Source organism: Phoxinus phoxinus (genome assembly GCF_949152265.1).
Source record: "Phoxinus phoxinus genome assembly, chromosome: 12".
Taxonomy (NCBI): domain Eukaryota; kingdom Metazoa; phylum Chordata; class Actinopteri; order Cypriniformes; family Leuciscidae; genus Phoxinus; species Phoxinus phoxinus.
The window spans coordinates 14,602,874-14,623,935 of NC_136887.1; the positions used below are offsets into that span (position 1 = coordinate 14,602,874).

The 21,062-nt window shown below is 38.8% G+C and overlaps 1 protein-coding gene across 1 annotated transcript; it reads left to right on the forward strand.

Moving 5' to 3' along the window:
• Positions 1-12,916: 12,916 nt before the first annotated feature.
• stc2a (stanniocalcin 2a) lies at positions 12,917-20,957 on the forward strand. Its single transcript, XM_079631020.1, has 4 exons — positions 12,917-13,217; positions 15,452-15,594; positions 17,332-17,543; positions 19,139-20,957. Exons 1-4 carry the CDS (start codon positions 13,079-13,081, stop codon positions 19,494-19,496), a joined length of 852 nt encoding a protein of 283 aa, XP_079487146.1. The 5' UTR covers positions 12,917-13,078; the 3' UTR covers positions 19,497-20,957.
• The last annotated feature ends 105 nt before the right edge of the window (positions 20,958-21,062 follow it).

Here is a 21,062-nt window from a genome sequence, read left to right on the forward strand (position 1 = left end):
ACCGTTGATCTCTCATATGAGACCGTGGGGAATAGGTTCAAATACTACAGGCTGCACAGACACCCATAACTTACATCTGAGAAATCTGCCCTTTCTAATTAAACCATCTGTTACTCAAACACAGCTGAGGTTTGAAAGCAGCCCTGCAAAAAAATCAACGTCTGGGTCTAGTGTTCGGAGAAGGAAAATGACACACAATCATTCAATCTTCAGATTCACATGATGCTTATTTGCTCCTCAAGAAACATTTCTTATTGTTAATGTTGAAAACAGTTGTGCTTCATATTTTGGTGGAAACTGTTTATTTTTTTCCCCCAGAATTCTTTGGGGAATAGAAAGTAAAAGAAAGTAAAAGAACAACATTTATTTGAAATATAAATCAATGTAAAAGTCAATGTCACTTTGATCAACTTAATGCATCTTCAGCTTTCCAGGAATCACACTTTTTTGGGCTACTTTAGTCATGTAAATAATATGGTTGAAATCTGGTGTCTTATAAATCTTGTTTTACTGCTTTCCAGCAAAACACAAAAGTAATTAGTTAGTTCCTAGAACCGCCCTGATAAGCATTACTTTGCAACAGCACTCAACAACTACATAGCAGCTAGATTTAAAAAAACAAAAACAAAAAAAACAATAAAACAAGTACGCAGGTATGCACTTAGCATGGTGACGTCATATTTCCTCCACCCAAAATATAGAACATGGAAACTTGTCCTACCGAGAACCATTCAGAAACAATGAATGCACAAGCTCAATCTGTGCTCAATCTGAACTTTAAAGGCATTAGTTAAGCCTTCAATTTCTTCCAGAATCAGTCTGCATGGATACTGTGTCACTCACCATAAGCTTTTGATAGTCAAGTCACATTGTTTGGACTAAATGCCACCAAGACTCTCATGAGTGTTGCGTGCTGATTTTGAAGGTATCCTGTCATTCATGTTGTGAGGAGATAATTTGTTGCAGCTCTTGTAAGTGAATGAAACAATGGAAAATCTACAAGCTACAAAGGGAAGAGAGGAAAAACAGTGACAGTAAAATGAGAAGCAAGTCAGAAGACAATCTTGGTAAAAGCTGAGGTCTGTTCACTATCACACTCAACGCCATCACATCCCCCTCATTACCACCACCAGCGTCGGTCAGATGCTTTTGCCCACACCACCGTTCTCCAGCCAACTTGAACCCCAACAACTGTCTTCTCTCAGCCAGCTTTACAGCACCAAGAATGTAGGAGCAGCAAATAGCTGGAGGGGAAGAGATGACAGATGGCCATCCTGAAGATAATAATTACCACATATTTCTCACTGCTATGCATGTTTCTGACGTGTCCCCTTCCATAGCACACTGGACACCCACAGCGAATGAGAAAATAGAGAGAGATAGATGAATGTACACAGGAAGAGACAACAAAACAAGAAACATAATAAGTTTTTATTTAAATAATAATAATAATAAGGGATTTACTTGAGTTAAGGATGATAATGATAATGACAAAGATTTAATACAAATAATAAAAAAAAAAACTTTATAAATAAATAGCAGCATTCACACCACAGCTATAATGACAGAAAAAAATATGGTTGGAATCACTTTCAGAACTATTTTTTTCCGGCTGACGAACAAAAAACAACAACACTGGCGGCTAGTCAGAATCCGTCCTCCTTTAAAGAACTCGAGAATTTTAATATATATAGCTAATATAGTTATCGTTATCTTTATGGCTATGGTGTGAATGGTGTGATCCTTTAGCGTTACCTAGTAGTCTAGTCAGGTTGAATCAGTAATCATTTTGACTCGAATAAAATTAGGTAATTTAGATGCTACAACTTGAAACACATTTAAAGACATTTTGCAGCATAAAATAGGTTTGGGAAACCATTTTTTAAAATTACAACAGATAACAACAGTGCGAGTGAACAGTGTAGCTCGATAACAGAACAAATTACTCAAATGAGCCGGTCCTTTTTAGTGAATCAAACTCATTCAGCTTACAAGAATCGCTGATTTAAGGATGGGCAATTGCATAGAGGCTAGCAGCAATAGTAATGAACACACACAGCAGAGTCTGCAAAGAAACAGCGTTAAATTACCTCATGTCTCAAACCACATAAAATTACAATAATAATGAACGTAAACAACTTGCAGAGCTCTTCTTGTGCCGCCTGACTGCTGCAGAATCATTTCGGCGTTGATTGTGTTGACATAGAAACACATAGGCCTACTGTAAATCAGAGTCTGATGACAAGGGCATAAACGTCACTGGTTGCCATCTCTTAATTACGGTTATGAAATGGTGTGAACAGCATAAGCTTGTTGTTTTGGTTCAGGAGGAAATCTAAAAGGCGGCTGCTGCTTGTTTTTGGCGCTCGGTGACTGTCTATAACTCAGTATATCCTCATGAAACTGCGCGAGCAAGGGCGGAGCCTCGGAGGTATGAAAATACATGCACTGATAGGCAGGTAGGACATCGTATTGGACCGAATGCAATGATTGGACGAACTTTTTATTTTGTCCCGAGACTTCCACAGAAGATATACAGTATGTACATTTTTTTATTTTTAGGCCACTTCTATTATTGACTGCTATCAGGATGTGAAGAGAGTTTCAACCAGTATAACAAAAAGTGTTTATAAAATAAATGTCTTACCCTACCTTTAAATCAATGTACTGAACTGTTTAAAATAACGTGTTGTAAGTAGTAGTTCGTATTATAATTCTTATTGATGTTATAGAAAATCTCATCAATTCACATTGAAAAAATATTCATTGTATAAAAGTACAAAAAGAATCAATAAATTGTTACAACCAAACATGTTAAGAGCAATTGGAAGCATTAAATGCTTTGCAGTCTCCATTGCTGACATGAATCCTGACATAGCTTGAGTAAGCGTTTCACAAGGCCATGTCGTTGTGAGAATGAATGTGTAGTCCTGTGATCCGCTCATGGCAGGTTAAGACCTCCAATGTAAGCTTTCCTCAGGAAGCGATGATAGATGGTGAACTTTCACCTCTAGGTCAGGAAGCTAAGTGGCTTTGGCATGTCAGTACTTGCTCTGCTTGATTCATGTGGCATCTGATATCAGAGTTGTCCTTCATCATGACTTCTCTTTGTCACGTGTCATGTTCATAGTTAGTAACTACTGTGAAAGAGGAGTCTGTCTTGATTTTTTCATTATGAATACTATGAATAAACCACATAGAAGATTCCACACTTGCACAACTTTTGCTCCTATACTGGCATATTCTGTGATCAGTGAAGACTGGAGATGGCTGTAGGGTTAGGGGGGGAAGGAAGGAGACAGAAGTGTCAGAAGCATCTTGGATGCCATAATTATGAGGTAGCTTTTGGAAGTCCGCTGGAGGCTCGCCTCTCTGGGATCTTTATACCTGTCACAAAGTCCAAGCTTTCTGCCTTCGGAACAATTCAAAATGTGCCAACAGACAAAGGGAGAAAAGAAAAACAAAGGTCCGGGAGATCAAGATTATAGAGTCTGTTTCCTCAAGCATCACCACCATTGAAGTAAAGATGCCATAGTTTTGAGCTGTTATTATTAGGGTGTCTTGCGATGCATTTCTGAATCAGGTTGGAAATGAATGACCTATCATTACAGAACTAGTCTGAACCCTTATCAGGACATTTCAACCGTCACAAATTGGCACATTTGATACATTCCCGTCCATTATGAAATTGCAAGTCTGTGTGGAAAACATTTTTGAAAACCTTCGAGTCTGAAAAGCTGATGTGAAATGTAAGGATTGTGCCAGCATTCAATAGGAGAGAAGCAGGACAAGTAATATGCACTTTTCACACAGTATTTTTTTCAAGCTTTTGTATAATAATATGACTTTATTAAATCTAAATGTGTTAAATATGTGATACATTTCATTGGAAACGTCAGCGGCACAGTGGGATTGGCTTAAAATAAGTCATGATTTACGATTTCACAGAATTTATTGCTAAACTTCAATAGGCAATGTTTCAGTAGTTTTCTTTGGTCGCAGGCCTACTTTTACACAGTATTCAAATGATAAAGCCAGGCAAATGAAAAACAATTTTTTTTTAACAAGGAGGCAAACAAGGGTATGTTTGTTCTGAGAGTGAAGAAAAAAAATCTTGAAGTCAAGTTTTGAATTTCTGGGCTGGAATTACAAAATGTTATTTCACGGAGACAAAAATAGACCTAAACAGACACATATACTGTATTTCAGCTACCGTGATTAGAATGAAATTATAAGATAAGTATTTTCATCTTTAATTGCCTGTCTGTATGATCAAAGTATGCAACTGACAATGTACTTTCACATACACTTCCTATTGTCTGTACTTACAGTTAAAGGGACAGTTCTTCCAAAAATGAACATTCTGTCATCGTTTACTCACCCTCATACTGTTCCAAACTTGCATGACTTTCTTTCTTCTTTGGAAGATTAATAAAAAAGACATTTTGAACAATATTCATATACCATTTGGGTTGCCATTAATCTCCATTGTTTGTACAAAAAAACACTCAGACATTTCTTAGCTCTTTTCCCACCATTGACAAGTTCTTCCCGCAATCTATGGCCCTGTTTACACGAAGGGAAGACGTAGATATTTCCCTGCGGTCTGGCCTCTAATTTACACGAAAACCCAGTTTTTATCACAGAAAGCGATTATTTCTAAAAACTCCAGCCAAAGTGGAGATTTCTGATAACGCCGGTTATGTGTTGCCATGTCAACTGGGAGAAACAGGGTTTTGGGTTCTCAAACGTCACATTATGCGCCAGAAAATGCTCAACGTCATGTGAGCGCCGTGAACAGGAAGTCGCTCGTGTTATTCGTTTTTGTCAATTCTGAGGATTCTGATTCCTATTCTGATTCTGATTCTGATCCTTCTCCCTACACTGCCGCCCATAGGTTTGGCATAGTAATGATGGCGGCGTATTCATGCGGGTCGATGTACATGACAACTTTTTTGAAAACGATGTTGTGTGCACGATGTTATTATTGAAAACGGAGGGGGGGGGGGATTGTTTCTCTAAAACAAATTTATTTCTAAATAAACGCGACAATGTATAAAAGGCTCCATTACTTTGTATCTTACGTTATGGCCCCGTAGAAGCCGTTTTTGTAAAAATAGGCTAACGATTGCGTCATAACAATGCGACTCTCTGTCGCACCGTCGAGAAATTACCGTACAGACAGGCGGAGAAGCTCGCAAGCAATCGGGGGGACGTGGAGGCATAAATCTGATAAAGTCAAGGGAGAAGCCCATAGAGAGTGATAAAGTTGATCCTGCTGCTAGCTCACAGCTAATACTCACACTCTCCGTCTCTGCGAGATTCGGAAGGGAATGATTCAGATTTCTCTCGGCACATCTACTAGAAGACTGACAACTGTCAGACACGTTGCTCACGTCACATCTACGTCGTCAAGCTCAGTTTGAGCCTGCGCCGCAGTACGCCTGGCGATCAGGAAGTGAGTGCTTCAAATGGGCTTCACTTTTCTAAGTTGAAATCTATGGGGTCGCTATGTCCATCTTATATACTGTCTATGGTAAATGCGGCCTATATGTTTCCACTGTCATATGGTAGGGGGTGCTGTTACTGAAATAGTTCAGCATCTCCGGATCCAAAAACAAGCGATGAAGAAGATCTGCATTAACCAGAAGGCGCGAATAGAAGTTGCTTACGCACAAGTGGCTAACATTGTTATTTTATCACCAAACATTCAACAGCATGTAAATCAAAACTGTCTAATGTTACAGAGAAAAATGTTGAACCCACAAAGAGGTATATGAATGTGCAAGCTTTGGGGGTGTTGATGGACTCGATTTACTAAATCTATGTTTTGATTCACGAAATCTTTGTCAAAAACATTATTTTCTCAGCTTGAAAATATCTTCTTTTGTGTTCCACAGAAGAAAGAAAGTCATACAGATTTGGAACAACATGAGGGTGAGTAAATGATGACAGAATTTCTGGGTGAACTAACTCTGAAAGAGAAAGGACACATTTATCCTTCTATGTTAACATTTTCCCATCTTTATCTAACAGTAAACTACCTGCTGGTGAGGTACAACTAAGCCATGTTTACTCAAAGTGTGCTATTAGATTGACATAAACCCTCCGAACAGAGATGGCAGATCAATCATTGATGTTTACAGAAGAATTGTGAGCGGGGGAAGGTATGAGTGAGAGCACTGCTGCTCAACAAAAGGCCTGTAAGCTGATTGAGCCCCCCGTTAAGCCTCCTCCCCAAGGATCCAGGCGGGAAGTCGAGTAAAGTGGGTGTCTGCTGCTGCCCTTCCTCTGCCTCAGGCAGGGTCAGAAAGCCCCCCTCCCTCAGGCTTCATGCGATCGCATGCTCCCAGTCACATAGGCAATGGCTGCAGATGAGGCATTCATGTGTCTGCATACACACAAATGAGCAAATGCATGACCCACACCATTGCCACTAGTCAAGGAAATTGTATGGTGCAATTATTTCTTCTAACCACCTCTGGAATGATCTCTTTATAGCTGTTTTATGAAACTGTAGATCAATCATAACATCTCTCGGAAATAGTTTTAACATGTTAATATCACAATGTTAATGTATTTGGTATTGACAGACTAATCTGTTATGCACACTGCTGCAGAGCAATATGGACTTTCTACCACCAATAGACACGCTTCTGTGAGCGTTTATGCTGCTGCATGAATAGGCATAGGGGAGCGCGGGGCACAACCTAACGCGGGGCTAAATGTAACACGGACCTTTTACGTACTTACTCAGGGTCACGCGGGTTGTGTTTACGCTCTTTTTCTCTCGCTGCCAGAAGACGGTCTCCCGTGGATTTGTGAAAAGTTTTGGTAATATTTTGTGAAGATACGGGACAAAGAGTGTTTTGACACCATCTAAGTATTTTTTTTCATCATACGTATTTTCCTGTTTCTGAGTTGTGTGTGTACGTCACCAAATCTAACTTTATATTGCCTTAATCACTGTCTTGTTGGCTAAAACATGGCACCATTTTGAAACATGTCAGCAACTCCTAGCAACTGTTAGCTAGGTTTAAAATATTTTTTACACAGCGGGGTTAGTTGTAGCACAGTGTTACAACTAAGCCGCCAAGTGTTCACAATATTGTAGGCTATGGGATTTGTTTACTATATTGATCACTTGTTTATTTATTAAAAATATTGCCTGTTTTCATGTAATAAACACGTTAAAATGTGATTTTAAGCTTGTTTTTATTATTATTACTGTTACTATTAATAATAATAATAATTTTGCATGCAAAACTGTTCAGCCCTTTCCTATATCTCTATCCGTGATATTGATCCATAATAGAAGGATGATTGGATGAGGGATGGATCTATGGATATCTATCTATACATATGTACAAACAATATCTAAATATACAGATAAAATAGTACTGAATTATGTGTGTTACACACAAGTGTTACAACTAACCCCTCCATCTGTTACAACTAACCCCGCATATGGGGTAAATTGTAACATTTGCACTTCTGTCACTTTCAGTGCAACTGTACGAAAATGGAAGGTCCTAGAAAAAAACTTTAAGTGTTCATTTGTAGCAGAGATGTGTATGTTTCTTGTGTAAAAAAAAAGATTAATCTAACCTAATTATTTTTTAAATAATTGAGCCAAAACCAAAATGCGTTAGGTTGTGCCCCGCTCTCCCCTACATAAATCCCGTAGCAGATCTAGGCAGGTGGAGCTGGAGGAGGTGGAGGATTTCAGACGAACTTTGATAGCGCACTGAACCAGGCTATTTAAATGTTGAGCAAGCAATCTCATTGGCTATACGATCTGCAGAGGCCAATCAGCTTGTGCTGTGTAGTAAATTATGTGATGACTGATCTAGATATTTGTATCTTTGTTATCCGCCTTATTTTTAACGTAAGAATGGACACAGCCATTTGTAACTTGAATGTGCGAGGCTTCCTGTGTCATCTGCTTTCCTGAGAAAAGAAGTCAGATTTGTGGCTATATATCTCACAATTCTGATTTTATTCCTCGCATTTGTGAGTTTTTATCACACAATTCTACACGATAGAAAGATAAATCGCATTGCATGCATAGTGCATTCGTTTGATGCATGTAGTAGGTTATAGGTATTTGATTAAAAATACTTGAAATAATTTGGCTCGGAACATTACGTTTGATAAACCAATCCGAACGTGAATAGAGTTTCATGGCTAACCTTCCTTTATGTACCTATACATTAAAACAATTGGTGTAGAAACTATTTTCACTAGAAACTAGAGACACAGCAGATACATTGAAATAAACATGACATTTTGAAGTAGAATAACTGAAATAGTATTTTTTTTGTATTTTCAACTTTGAAAAAAAAAATCATTGTTTACAGTGTAGTGGTTAATCCCAATTGTAAGTCTCTCACTCTCACAGAAAGTTTCGTGTCCGAGACGTACTTTCGTGTCCAAAAATAAGGTGGATAAGAAGGCTGTATATGTAGTTTGGTAGAAAATGAAAAAGACTTTTAGCATATGTTATAACCTGTTAAGTATTCAAACATTCATTCCTATTGGGATTCATATCTGCAGGCAAATGTGAACAAAGCATGGTCTCAAAGACAAAGAGATAGAGTGAGAAACTCTTCAGTCTTACATGCTCTTTCCTGAGCATTGCCAATTATTTCCCCATCCGATGGTTGACAGCAGCGAATGTGGGTCACGAGGCACACAATCTTCTCTTGATTGACAACTAGTAAATACAGCATTGAGGAAAGGTTTTAATGATCCTCCGAGATCTCAGACCAACCACAATGTGCTATTCATCTCTAATGAGGAGTAAGTGTGTCACAGTGCGTTGGCTTGTTGTCTTTGGACCTCCACGACGATAAATTTAGCATCCTTTAGGGGCAGTGTTGTGGGATCAAATCTACGAAACACACTGAAATCCAAGTCTTGCCTTACATAACAAAAGCCTTTCCGTAATTCATGACACTGACCCGAATCGGCCCATCTCATTTTCCAGGTTCCCATTGTTTCCGGCCGCATCGTTGTCCCGCCTCCCACACCGAGAGTGTGTCCGTCCGGGAGCGTTCCAAAAGCGGATGACATCAACCCCTCTCCTGATCGTCAGTGCAAGCGAGGTAAAGGGTCACATGGCAGCATCACTGAGTCTATTGTGCAGCAGTGGGAAAGCCACACGGACTGTAATGAGCTGGAGGGCTTGGCTGTAATCTGCCAACACTGCTGCAATATAAATCACAGCATAAAAAAACACTCTATAATAGCACATTGTTCGAGGCCAGTAAAAGCTGGGGTCCAAGGCACTATTTTCACGTTTGGAATGAAAGTGCATTTTTGGCGCATTGTACTGGGCTTGTAAAAACGCTCTTTTCACGAGTCAGGTGAGTTTACGCAGCAAGAGTACGCTTTCATGTTGCAAAGACATAGTGAGTCTTTCCAGCATAGTAGAGAGAGCTTTATGACCTGCTGATGCACACATATCTTTTTCTCCACCGTCACGGTTCCTGGAAGAAGCTCGGACATTCCTGGTCTCCTTCGCGCCGAGCACCCTTCTCTGCTTCCAACTCACTAGGCATCCTGGGCCCTCTCCATTTCACCTGGGATCACTCTGAGCCCCCTGGAATGTGGGATTAATGGCCCTCTACGTTTAAGATATCCGAGATGGCACGTTCTCTTATCAGTAACACCCAATCATCATGATGTGAGAGTGCTCAGAAGCACGTTATGAAGTAGATTGTAGAAATCGCTTATTAAAAAAGTCACCACCGAATTAGAAGATGGAGCCTTTCATTTTGGAGATGTAGCACTAGTCCAAAATGATGATGGACCGAAGGGATTAGCAAGCTAAGCAAAACAGAAATTGATGCATTTCAATATGATAGCTCACATTTTAACAGACCGTCACTGCCAAGAGGGAATTAATAAGCACTCTTGCTGACAGCCTCATGCAATCTGTGAGCAAGGCTGGCATTTTCCAGCAACACAGTGAGCGAACGCAAGACATAAATTACAGCATGATTAAAGACCCTCCTGAGAGATGTTTATGTATTTTATGCATGCTTATGGTCAGCTTCATCCCCGTTTATGCGGATGTGATTGCCTTTAATTATTGAGAGCCATCTGATAATGCCAGATGACTGCACCTCTTCTTTTAAATTATGATGTAGACGTCACGTTGAAACGGCATTAAAATAAATATAGGTTATCTTTTAGTTCGGTAATAGCACATTTCAGGCTGCCGCGGTGCGCTCGCTCTCTCTATGAGACACGCTTTTAGGCATCTCAAAAGTACAAAATATACGGGTAAACCTTTTCGGCCAGTCGTCTGTGGTGACACGCGTCATTACGAGGTTGCGGTCTGTGTGCGCGCGCTGATTGGTGGACACCGTGGGTGTGCGCGCATCATGGGCTGGCTTTCTTACAGACCCTGAATCCCTGATTCAGTCCATGCTGCGAGTAGGCATAAGCTAAACCACCGGACCAAATAGGTAAAGCACACCGAGTCTCTCCTAAATGCCATACATCCCTCATATGGCGGAGTATGTTGTTCACCTCTTGAAGCCACAAAACCATTCGCTCTTTCATTTCCTGGAAAGCAAAGCTTAGAGAACTGAAATACCAGATTTTAATTTACAGGCGTTCTGTTGTGAATAATCTTGCCAACTGTATTTGAAGTGCTTAATAGGCTATAAAAACTTCGACAGTCTAACCATGTTTTATTCTCCTCTCAGCGCGAGAGTATGTTGACCAAATATTTGTCTGCAGCTTCATTGCTGTTCATCTATTTTTCGCCTACGGGTGGCCGCACAAGAAACCATTTCAATTCTCAGTATGGCAAACCGTTGAAACATTTAATGCTTAAAACGAACGAATATCGTTTTTATGTTATTACTTATTTATTGCATAAATTAATTCCTTATGCTATATAGTCACCATAGGGACCAGTAATTATTTAGAAACTGTGCTATTGCACTTGTTGGCCTGAGAGCTTTAATAATAATATTTAATTTTTATTTAAATATAAAGTACCAATTCTAACTAGTCATATATGAGACGTGAAATGCAATTGTAACATGAGAGAAGAAATAGTGTCTCATAATCATTTGGTTTATTATTGCTTTTTTTAACAGACCTATTTTTATTATATCACTGTAAAAAAGTAGCTGCCTTACATTTTTAAGTACAATCAACTTGGATGTTTAAGTCATTTCAACTTAAATTACATTAAACTGACTAGAAAATTAGTTGAATCTTGTTTAACTTATTTTGATGAGTTAAAGCAATGTAAAAACATGTCATAACTTATTAATTTGAAACTCATGAAAATATGTTAAGCAGCTTGTATAATATATATATATATATATATATATATATATATATATAATAAAAATATAATATTTTTTATTATATATTATATTATATATATTATATAATTATATATATATATATATATTATACAAGTTGCTTAACATATTTTCATATAGTTAATAGTGAAATTTAAATATAGGATACTATTGGATTAAGTAGCTCTAATTAAATCATAAGTATTTGTAACATAAAATTCCCATATTCACAGTTTCTTAGTCCCACATCCACGAGGATGGCCTGCATCTGTTTTGAGACCTGTTTCTCATTTGCTATAAATTTGCATGACTTGTAGTGGATCCCATTAGTGTATTGCCGAAAACCATAGTCAAGAGTAAATCAAGATAGATGTGTTCTGTGTAATTCTCAAAATTGTATAATGAGAAGAGTAGGTGATTTGCTATAGCGAAAACATTAATTGCTATGAACTTCATTGGAATCATTATAAAATGAGGCTCAATTACAATTATGCCTTGATTCAATTGTGTGTCTACATGCTGTGTATGTGTGCGTCAGGGTCTGATATGCACACATGTCTATATGCCTTTTGTGTTGCTTTGTCTAAGTATGGCAGCTGCCTAGAGGGGGTGGTTTGAATGATGCAATCCCTGCCATCCATTAGCAAATTTGTCCCATTTTCTGCACTGTGTGGAGTTGGCACATTGTGACAGGGGGACTATATAATTAGCTCTGTCGACTGAGTTTTCAAAAACTGCAATGTAAAAAGTCACATTATCATTATGTCCTTTTTCATGTTCATCTGCTGGGTCACCAATATACCAGCAGTAAGAACAGTGCATGCCATTTCCTGTCAATGCCCCGGGTGTTGAGAATCCTGATATCTTATTCCTTTATACATCTCCTTGATGTATATTAAGATTACTGAATATTTTGTATAATGTTTCCTTATTCCAAATGTTTGAATTTATTGTAACACATGGTGTATGTTATGTAAATAGTTTGAAGCAGACTTTTTTTTAGTTTATTCCATGAATGTGTTAATACCTGATACTCTATCCAAATAATTTATAAAAAGTCGATCAAAATTATAGTTGCAATCTATTTAATGCTCATATGCAGAATGGAAGTAGTCTACAAACTCTTAAGCTTAAATATTAAATATGAAATTCCAATCAGAGCCAAAACAATAATAAACATTTTTATTTCAGTTTTATCATATTTATTTAATGGTAACGAATAGTATTAGTGTGCATATAAAAAAAAATTTGTATAGCCTGTCCTATCATAGTACACTTTATAGCTTGATTTATTAGAAATTCATGGATTGTAAATGCAACATTTAATAGGCCTGTAGCCTACATTTTCTTGTCGATCAATTTCAGTATTAATATACTATAATGATTGACTGAAGACTCGAATGTTCTTGTCCTTACAACAGTCTGATGCCTCATAAGCACTTGTAGAGTAAATACCAACCCACTCTTACACATTTTACAAGCTTAGTTTATGGCAAGTAGAGACAACTTTCGCCAGACACACCCCTAAAACTTGGACGTGGTGGTCTGCGTCTCTGATTGGTCGGGAAGCACGACTGACAACACCTGCTTAACTCCTTCATCCAAATTGACACCCGGACTCTAGGAAATATATCCAGCATCCATCCCGTTTCCACTCTCACACGCTCTCTCTGTCACCTCGACCAGTATCCACACCAGATCCCAGGCTGACAGCCTGTCGTTATTTATCGAGAAAACTGAGCGTAGAAATGTTGATCAAATGTACACTAGCCTTGCTACTTGTCTCCGTCTTGGGGGAAGTGGTAGGAACGGATAATGTTGATGTTCACGAGAGTCACCCCGAGAAACCGGCCAGTCAGAAGGGACGTCTCTCCTTACAAAATACAGGTAAGAGAATGCAAGTGTTGTGAAGCTGTGATCACAGCCCGAAAGTGAGTCTTCTTGTGTGTGCGGGCACGTGCGAGCTGCGCGCGATTTAAGCGCAAAACCGGCCAATGCACATCTTATCACGCGCTGCGCTACGTTTTCCGATTACGCAGGAAGACGAGATCTCGTAAATCCGTAGCACACGTAGAGAAATCCAATATCTTCGTAAACTATTAATAGCATGGCACAAGGTATGCAAAGATATTCGGTGACATTACTGTCAGGTTCGCGTGTGTGTCTTATTTTCGAGCGTTTGCCCACGACATCCTCTGCTTGTATTATTATTAATTGGCGATTCAAAGTGATATCTATATAGAGCATCAAATAGCATATAGACGTGCGCAACTTTTGTTGCATTGCGCGGACAAGCAAGTTAAACCTGTAATGTGTATCTGAGTGATGCAATGGCTTTACGTGTTGCACTAGAGGTTGGTCACACTTATAACCTTTCTCACGGTAGCAGGGCGATTCAATCCCATCCATACATGACAATGAAATAAGGCTGTCAAATCAGGGATCAGAGGTTGACAACTTTCGCATAGGACTGACTGATTCAGAGTAGGTTCGTGTAATTCCACCACGCAAGATCCATGTCCATTCCCAACACAAGACAAGACCACAGCTCGTTTTACCTGTGCACCTCCATAAAAGCAGATCCATTGCAATACATTATGCAAAAGCTGGCAATATTGGATAGTATTCATATACAAGACTCTCATATACTGTTTTGTAAACTATACTTTAGGAATACTGAACATGAACCTTTAGGTGAAATATTTTGGAATACGCTTTAAATTAGAATATTTAGGTATACTGTAAATTATTTATTAGAAATACTATTTCAGTTAGGATATGTAAGAATATGTTAGTACTCATGAAGAGGAGATTGAAGAAAATCAGAGTGATGTTTCACTTAATGTGTTTGGCAGTCAGATTGGCACAAATAATGTGATGTTAGAGAAAGACTAACAATCAGTCTGTATTTAAATTTTATCATCAACGTCTCTTTGCACAAAAGCATGAGGGTTGAAGTAGCCTTTGTGAGATCCTTAGAAATAACATTTTTTAAAGTGCAATTTGTAATGGATTGCTGCAGAGCTTTTTTTTACTTTTCATGAACTGTTTTGCCTTTAGCTCTGGCTTTATACTGACACAATGGGGTTTCGATTTTACAAGTTGAATGAACTATTTTCCTTGCATTAGAGTAAATGATTTTGTTTCTTATTACAGCAGAGTATTTCTTAATTTTATCATAAAAGTCCTTCAATTGCCAAATGCCAATATATATAATGTTTGTTATCCCTCTGGTTGCTGTTGTACAACTAAAATGTTTAATGAATATAGTTCAATGCAGGACAGACGGGCAGCCTTTCTCTTACTGCTGTTCCTTCTGTAATAGGACACGACTAACAGACACATCTCAAACTATAATTTGATAAAAAACTGCTGATCTGATCATAAAGTCATGAAAATATTACTGAATGTCTGTTTTTGTGAGTTGATCTGATCTATCATGAATTGATCTAATGTATCAAACACATAGCATTCACACTCTCTAAATTAGCAAGTAAAGTGTTGTGCCTCGGTTTAGCAAAAACACTGTACTGAATATTACTATAGTTATTGGTGAATCAGAACTGCCATTATCAGTTCTGATTATAAGTCAAAAGACGCTTAATGTGCGTTCCAGATATAAGTGGAATTGGTGGGAGAGTGGCTAATTCATTTTCATATTTCCATGTGCTATTTGCTAGTCTCTATTTTCCTAAAACTCAGTAGTCCTTTTTAATCTCCACAGCAAGGTAAAAGCAATCTCGTCCTGCCCTATATACGGTTAACCTTGCTTTCCCACATTCAGGCAGTTACTGCAAGATGCCTCCCAGTTTGATGGACTTTAATAGCATACCTTAATTACCACAGCGCTCTCTCTGCTAAATTTGTCCCCTAAATACAGTTCTTCAATTTTCACAGCAGAAACAAAGCCCGAAAATAGGCCTCAGCGTTCATGTGTGTGCATGATATAAAAGGTTGTCAAGTATATTTCTAAAGCAATTTTATTTCTTACATAAATATAGACCTGTTGTAGTGATTGCTTTGGAATATGATGACCAAAATCGAGTTCTAATCTGCATTGCATTTATATAAATTCTTTGTTTAGCTCTAAATGGCATGCTCTCTCGTTCTAATCTCTACAGCTGAGATCCAGCACTGTCTTGTGAGCGCAGGAGACGTTGGCTGCGGTGTGTTCGAGTGTTTCGAGAACAACTCCTGTGAAATTCGGGGCCTCCAGGAAATCTGCATGACCTTCCTGCACAATGCTGGAAAGTTCGACTCGCAGGTAATGTCCCTTTAGGGGGTTCATGTCCCTCAGACTAGAGGTCTTCTCGGGTCCTAAAATATGTACCAGACACGAATCACTTCTTACCCGAACCCAACGTGCATAAATACATTTTTTTAAAAACCATTTAAGAGTCCATTGCATGTAGAAGAGCGGATTCAGAGAATAAAACCATTGGCCCTGTTTACACCTGGTATTAAAATGCGTTTTGGTCGATCGGATCACAAGTGGACGAGGGAGACATTCCCGTCTCTTTTTGTCTACTTTCAACCACTTCTATCCTGATTTCTTCAAGGGGAGGGTCTGTGGGCGACGTATGCCGACAAAGTATAAATCCCGTCTGGCTAGTGCGCTTCCCGTAATGTTTACGCGTTAGGTCAGTCACACATTCGACCACATAAGCGTTTACAATACGAAAGCAATCCAATCAAATGCGTTTTCGACTATACCTATGGAAGTGATTGAAAGTGGGCAAGCTCAAAAAGTTTTAGACCCCGTTTACACCCGTGTTTAGTGTCGTCCACGATCGATCGACCAAAACGCATCTTAATTCCAGGTGTGAACGGAGCCATAGAATTGTTTTAAAATCCCCCTGTGGTGATAATTACGTTTTTAATGTTGTTTATGTCTATGTGGTGTTTTTAATATGCTTTAAGACAAACCATGTGCAAATTCATAAGTCAACACAATTGTTCAATATTTTCTTCTTAAAAACACGGTTTCTGACGTCACAAACTACCTTTTTGGCTTTAGCATATTATTAACAGCGAACTAGCCGGGGACTCTCGAGAGATGCCAGGTTATCCCGGTATATTTTTTTGTTGATATGAAAAATTGGGTAGATTTAGCAATATAGCGGGTATATGATGTATTTTACGATGTTATGATGAATTATATGCCTTTCTCCACTGAGTTGTTCAAAGCGTTTCTGACAATTGTTAGAAGGCAGACTGAGATGGCGAACGGGAACATAGTTTGTGTAACATTAGCAACATTATTACCTGTTTATAACAAGCAAAAGGTATAAGTCAAGCAAAAGGTTAATAATCATATTAATTACCGTTATGTGTCCGACGTTGTAAAGAGAGATGCCATTGTGCAGCGTTTACCAGTAGGTTTATCAGTAAGTTGGCTGAGTTCATCTGTGAGCTGGCGCTAGTGAGTGGAGGTGGGGCTAATTAGCATATTCATAGATCCGCATATACTAAATGAAGCAAGGGTGTAGAGTTACATTCAAGCTATTTTAAAGCATGAAGAATTCTTTTTCACAGGAAAAAACGCTTAAATATGTAATTTTGGCGATTAAAGATTAGTTTTACGGGATACAATTATTGACTACAGTGGGACTTTAAATATTACAATTTTGTTAAATGCCCGAAAGAGTTTAAAATAATTCAAGTCTTCTCGGTTCCATTCGGAAATAGCTAATTTATTCTAAATTTACCCTGAGACCCGAGGCCACAAATACCAAACCCGACTCATGTCTGAGGCACTCATCGAAGTTTTGGACCCAAACCCGCTCGGGTCTCGGGTCGCACCTCGGGTTTTCGGATCCAAGTGGACCCGTGAAGACCTCTACCTCAGACTCAGGTGCAGGTGGATTTGAAGCAGAGGGTTTCAAACTTGTAATACGGTCTCAAGATGTGTGTCTGTACAGAGACTTGCCCTATTAGAACAGAGAAAGAAAGGCTGTTTATGACTGCAGATCTGATAAGACTTTGTCTTAAATGCTCACAGGGCAAGTCCTTCATCAAGGATGCTTTAAGGTGCATGGCTCACGGTTTAAGGCACAAGTTCAGCTGCATCAGCCGAAAATGCCTGACCATAAAGGAGATGGTCTTCCAGCTTCAACGGGAATGCTACATGAAACACAACCTCTGCTCAGCTGCTAAAGACAATGTCAATGTCATGGTGGAGATGATACATTTCCAAGACCTATTTCCCAAAGGGTAGGTATCACGCTCAGCTTATCAGTTTTCCGTATCTCCCTGCTCTTTTGCTCATACTATATGCTTTCCTCTTTTTGTGCTTCGGTATTGTTTAGGTTTGCGACTCTGTCGCGATTAACGATTTATTCTATTGTGTTCATGTCATTTACAGTGTAATCCTAATGCATTATTTAAAAGTTTTTTTTTAAAATATAGTATATAGTAAAATTGGCACATATGATTTATTTCTGTAATATAAGAAATACATTTTTGTTATATAGTACAATCATTCATATATACTGTGGAACACAAAAGAAAGGATTTTAAAGAATGTTGGTAACCAAACTGTTTTGGTTCACATTGACTTCTATTATATGTTTTAAACATATAATTGGTCAAAAATATAATGGAAGTCATAATGAAACTCAATTGCCACTTTCACACAGTAATCCCAGTAAATTACCGTAAAATTACCAGAATGACTTAACCGATAAATGCACAATTATGCTGTTCACACAAGCAATGGCGTTCTGGCTTTTTAACAGTAAGAGGCCATTCACACATCAGCACCAAAATCCCGTTAAATTCTGTGATGTCAGTCATCGGAAATGATCTTTAGACCGTTGTCTTCATTCGTCTGCATGAGGAGAAGAGCTTTAGTTTCACTATCTGTTCAATTACAGTATCCAACTGCAGAGCCACTGATGAATGAAAAAGAAGGCTGGGTCTCGAGTGCGACACGTTGAAAAAGCTGCGGGACGCGGCCCAACGGTCGAAGATGTCCATCTAGGATATATTTACATAAAGTGCGGAGAACTTGCCTAGAAAATAGTGCGGAGTAATTGCGTCTTCTCCATAAGAAATTTATGATTGGCCCAAAGCAGACTTTATATGTGCTCATATCGGTAATCTTCATTCTTCATCATACGTGTAATTTACTGGTAATGCTGCAACTTCTCATACTGGTAAATTGCCTGAACCGATTTACCGGTATTTTTGGAAAGGGTCCTATTCACACATGATCTCTTTATGGTAATTTACTGCTAATTTACCAGTAAAGACTGCATGTGTGAAAAGGCCCGAAACTGGTTGATTACCAGCATTCTTTTTGATGGCAAAATGTAATTGTTTAAATTGTTCCAGTTCATCTTTTATCTCAAGTAATTGTGATTTAGATCGAATAACCACGATCAGATAATCAATAATCGCGACAATTTGTGAGTCAGGGAGCTTGTTTATTAAATAAATGCCGTCTGATGACATCAAATTCAAGTGTGTCATTTTCGGTTAGCGGTGTGTTTCCAGGCAATTAATGTACTTTTCCATTTAAAAATACTTGCACAAAGTTCGTTTATTCATTCGGCCTGACGGCCTCGAGGAGCAGCTGTTAAACGTCTTTGAACATTCTCATGAAAAGTCAGTGTGTGTCCTCTGAATGGTGACATGACCTGTCATTGCAGTGTCTTGCACCTTTTTTCCAGCACTGGCCTATAATGAACACAACTGGGAACGGCGTTAAAAACTCGAGACCTTTCCGTCAGCTTTTTATTTTTTTTTAATAGAGACAACTTACTTTTTTTTTACCATGACTGACCGCTATCATCCTGCTCTCTTAGGCCGTACGTTGAGCTGGTGAACATCTTGCTCAGCTGTGGAGAGGAGGTGAAGGAGGCCATTACCCGAAGCGTGCGTCTGCAGTGCGAGCAGAACTGGGGCGCTCTGTGCGACAGCCTGAGCTTCTGTTCGTCTATCACCGCCGCTCCAGCGCCGGGCGTCCTTGAGCGACGTCCTGCGGTTTCCTCTCATTCAGAGGGGGAGCACCACAAGGGCGCTCGACAAGGAGACCGGGACAAACCTGGCAAGGTCGGGTTCGGTTCCCACACGAGGAGTCGGAGCCAAGGCCCACGACGCGCCAGTTTAGATGCCGTCGTTGCCGAGCAGGAAGACTCTAAAATCAGTGACATTCGGAGGTGAAATAGCAGGATCACCGAAATTGACCACGACACCCCAATCCCCAACCTAACAGACTCAGCAGACCTCCTAATTCAACCCATTCACCCTCACGTCTCCACAGTCATTCCAGCACTCCCAAACTGTACATTTTTGCAAGGGTAAATGTGGTGCGGCTTTTTTGATACTTCAGATTATATTGCAGATTGTTGATTTTGTAGAACTCAGTGCTTTTATTTTAGATCTAATACAGCATCTCTATTTCGCAAGTCGTATCCTCCTTAAGATTCAATCACTTTGATTTATTTATTTCATGCTTTATGCAGTGTTTGAATATAAACCATGTACATATAAATCTATGTATATCTATATTTATATAAACATGTCTAAATATAGCCTCCATATCCGGTAATGATATACTATATGTAATATAGCGCAAAGAATGCTTGCTGTTGTATTAGTTACGTTATTGCACCAATTACGCATCTGACTGTAGATATGTAAGATATGTTTGTTTGTTTCAGAAGTGTATGTGTAATTGTTATTGAGATACTTGATTAAATACGAGCTGTACAGGATCGAAGTCCAGGTCTAGCACATACGACGCTTTGTGCTTTTTAGAAGGATAAGTCATTTCGAAAAAGAAAAAAAAAGCTTATTGTGCCTTGAGATTATTTCCCCAAAATAAACTGTGGAACCCGAGCAGATGCGTTACAGTAGAATGCCCTAGTATAACAGCCCCTTATTTAGTTGTATTCCGCATTACATTCAGATTTGTGCTTAGAATTATAAACGTGAGCCGTCTCAAAGAAGCGCCCTGATCGTATCACTTGAGTCTAATATGTGTGCTGCATTTCTAGGCTTTGCCCAAACAGATTAGTTCAACACAGAACAACTGCAGCGTACAGTGTCTCATGGAAAGCAGGCCTGTCTGTGTTCTGGCCAAATCCACAGCCAGCCACTGGTGTTTCCAAGTTAAAAAAATAGCAATTTTCTCCCAGAGCCACTGAGAAGAGCCAGAAGCTGGAACTGTATTCGGCTGGCCTTAGACCCAGGAACTAGGTTAAGTCTACACAAGAAGCTCAGGGTATTACTGACAATAATATTGAAATGGGTGGGTTATTGTTTACTATAGCAGCGAAAGAATTGTTTTGGGCCCTTGCCACGTGATTGGTTGATACAATGTTTGGAGCTGATTGTTGGTTTAAGAATAAGCAAAGGCTTGTATAGAACTGATATTCATCATGCAGCCTAAAGATTTCAATAGTTTCTTTGACCAATCATATTTTTAATTCGCTCAGGTATTTCAGTGAACATGAGGGCAAAATGTGATCAACTTTGGGTTCAACCCTGGGAAACATTTTCAAATTGTTATAATGAAAACAATCTATGTACAACCGTTACATGGAATGGTGGATTCCATATCACTACAGATAGCATGTGTTTTAATTGTTTTAGAAAAATAAATACTAAAGCTCATTTCTTACTCGGATGTGTCCTGGATTATTATTATTTTTCACTTATACAGCATTATATTATTTGTTTTTATTATAAGAGGTCATGAATGGGAAATGCATTTATATAATTTTA

Excerpts from the sequence above, each read along its gene's own strand:
- stc2a (XM_079631020.1), top strand. The coding sequence starts at position 13,079 with ATGTTGATCAAATGTACACTAGCCTTGCTACTTGTCTCCGTCTTGGGG. Across the intron at positions 13,218-15,451 it reads TCTCTCCTTACAAAATACAG|CTGAGATCCAGCACTGTCTT; the intron begins GTAAGAGAATGC and ends TAATCTCTACAG. Across the intron at positions 17,544-19,138 it reads CAAGACCTATTTCCCAAAGG|GCCGTACGTTGAGCTGGTGA; the intron begins GTAGGTATCACG and ends CTGCTCTCTTAG.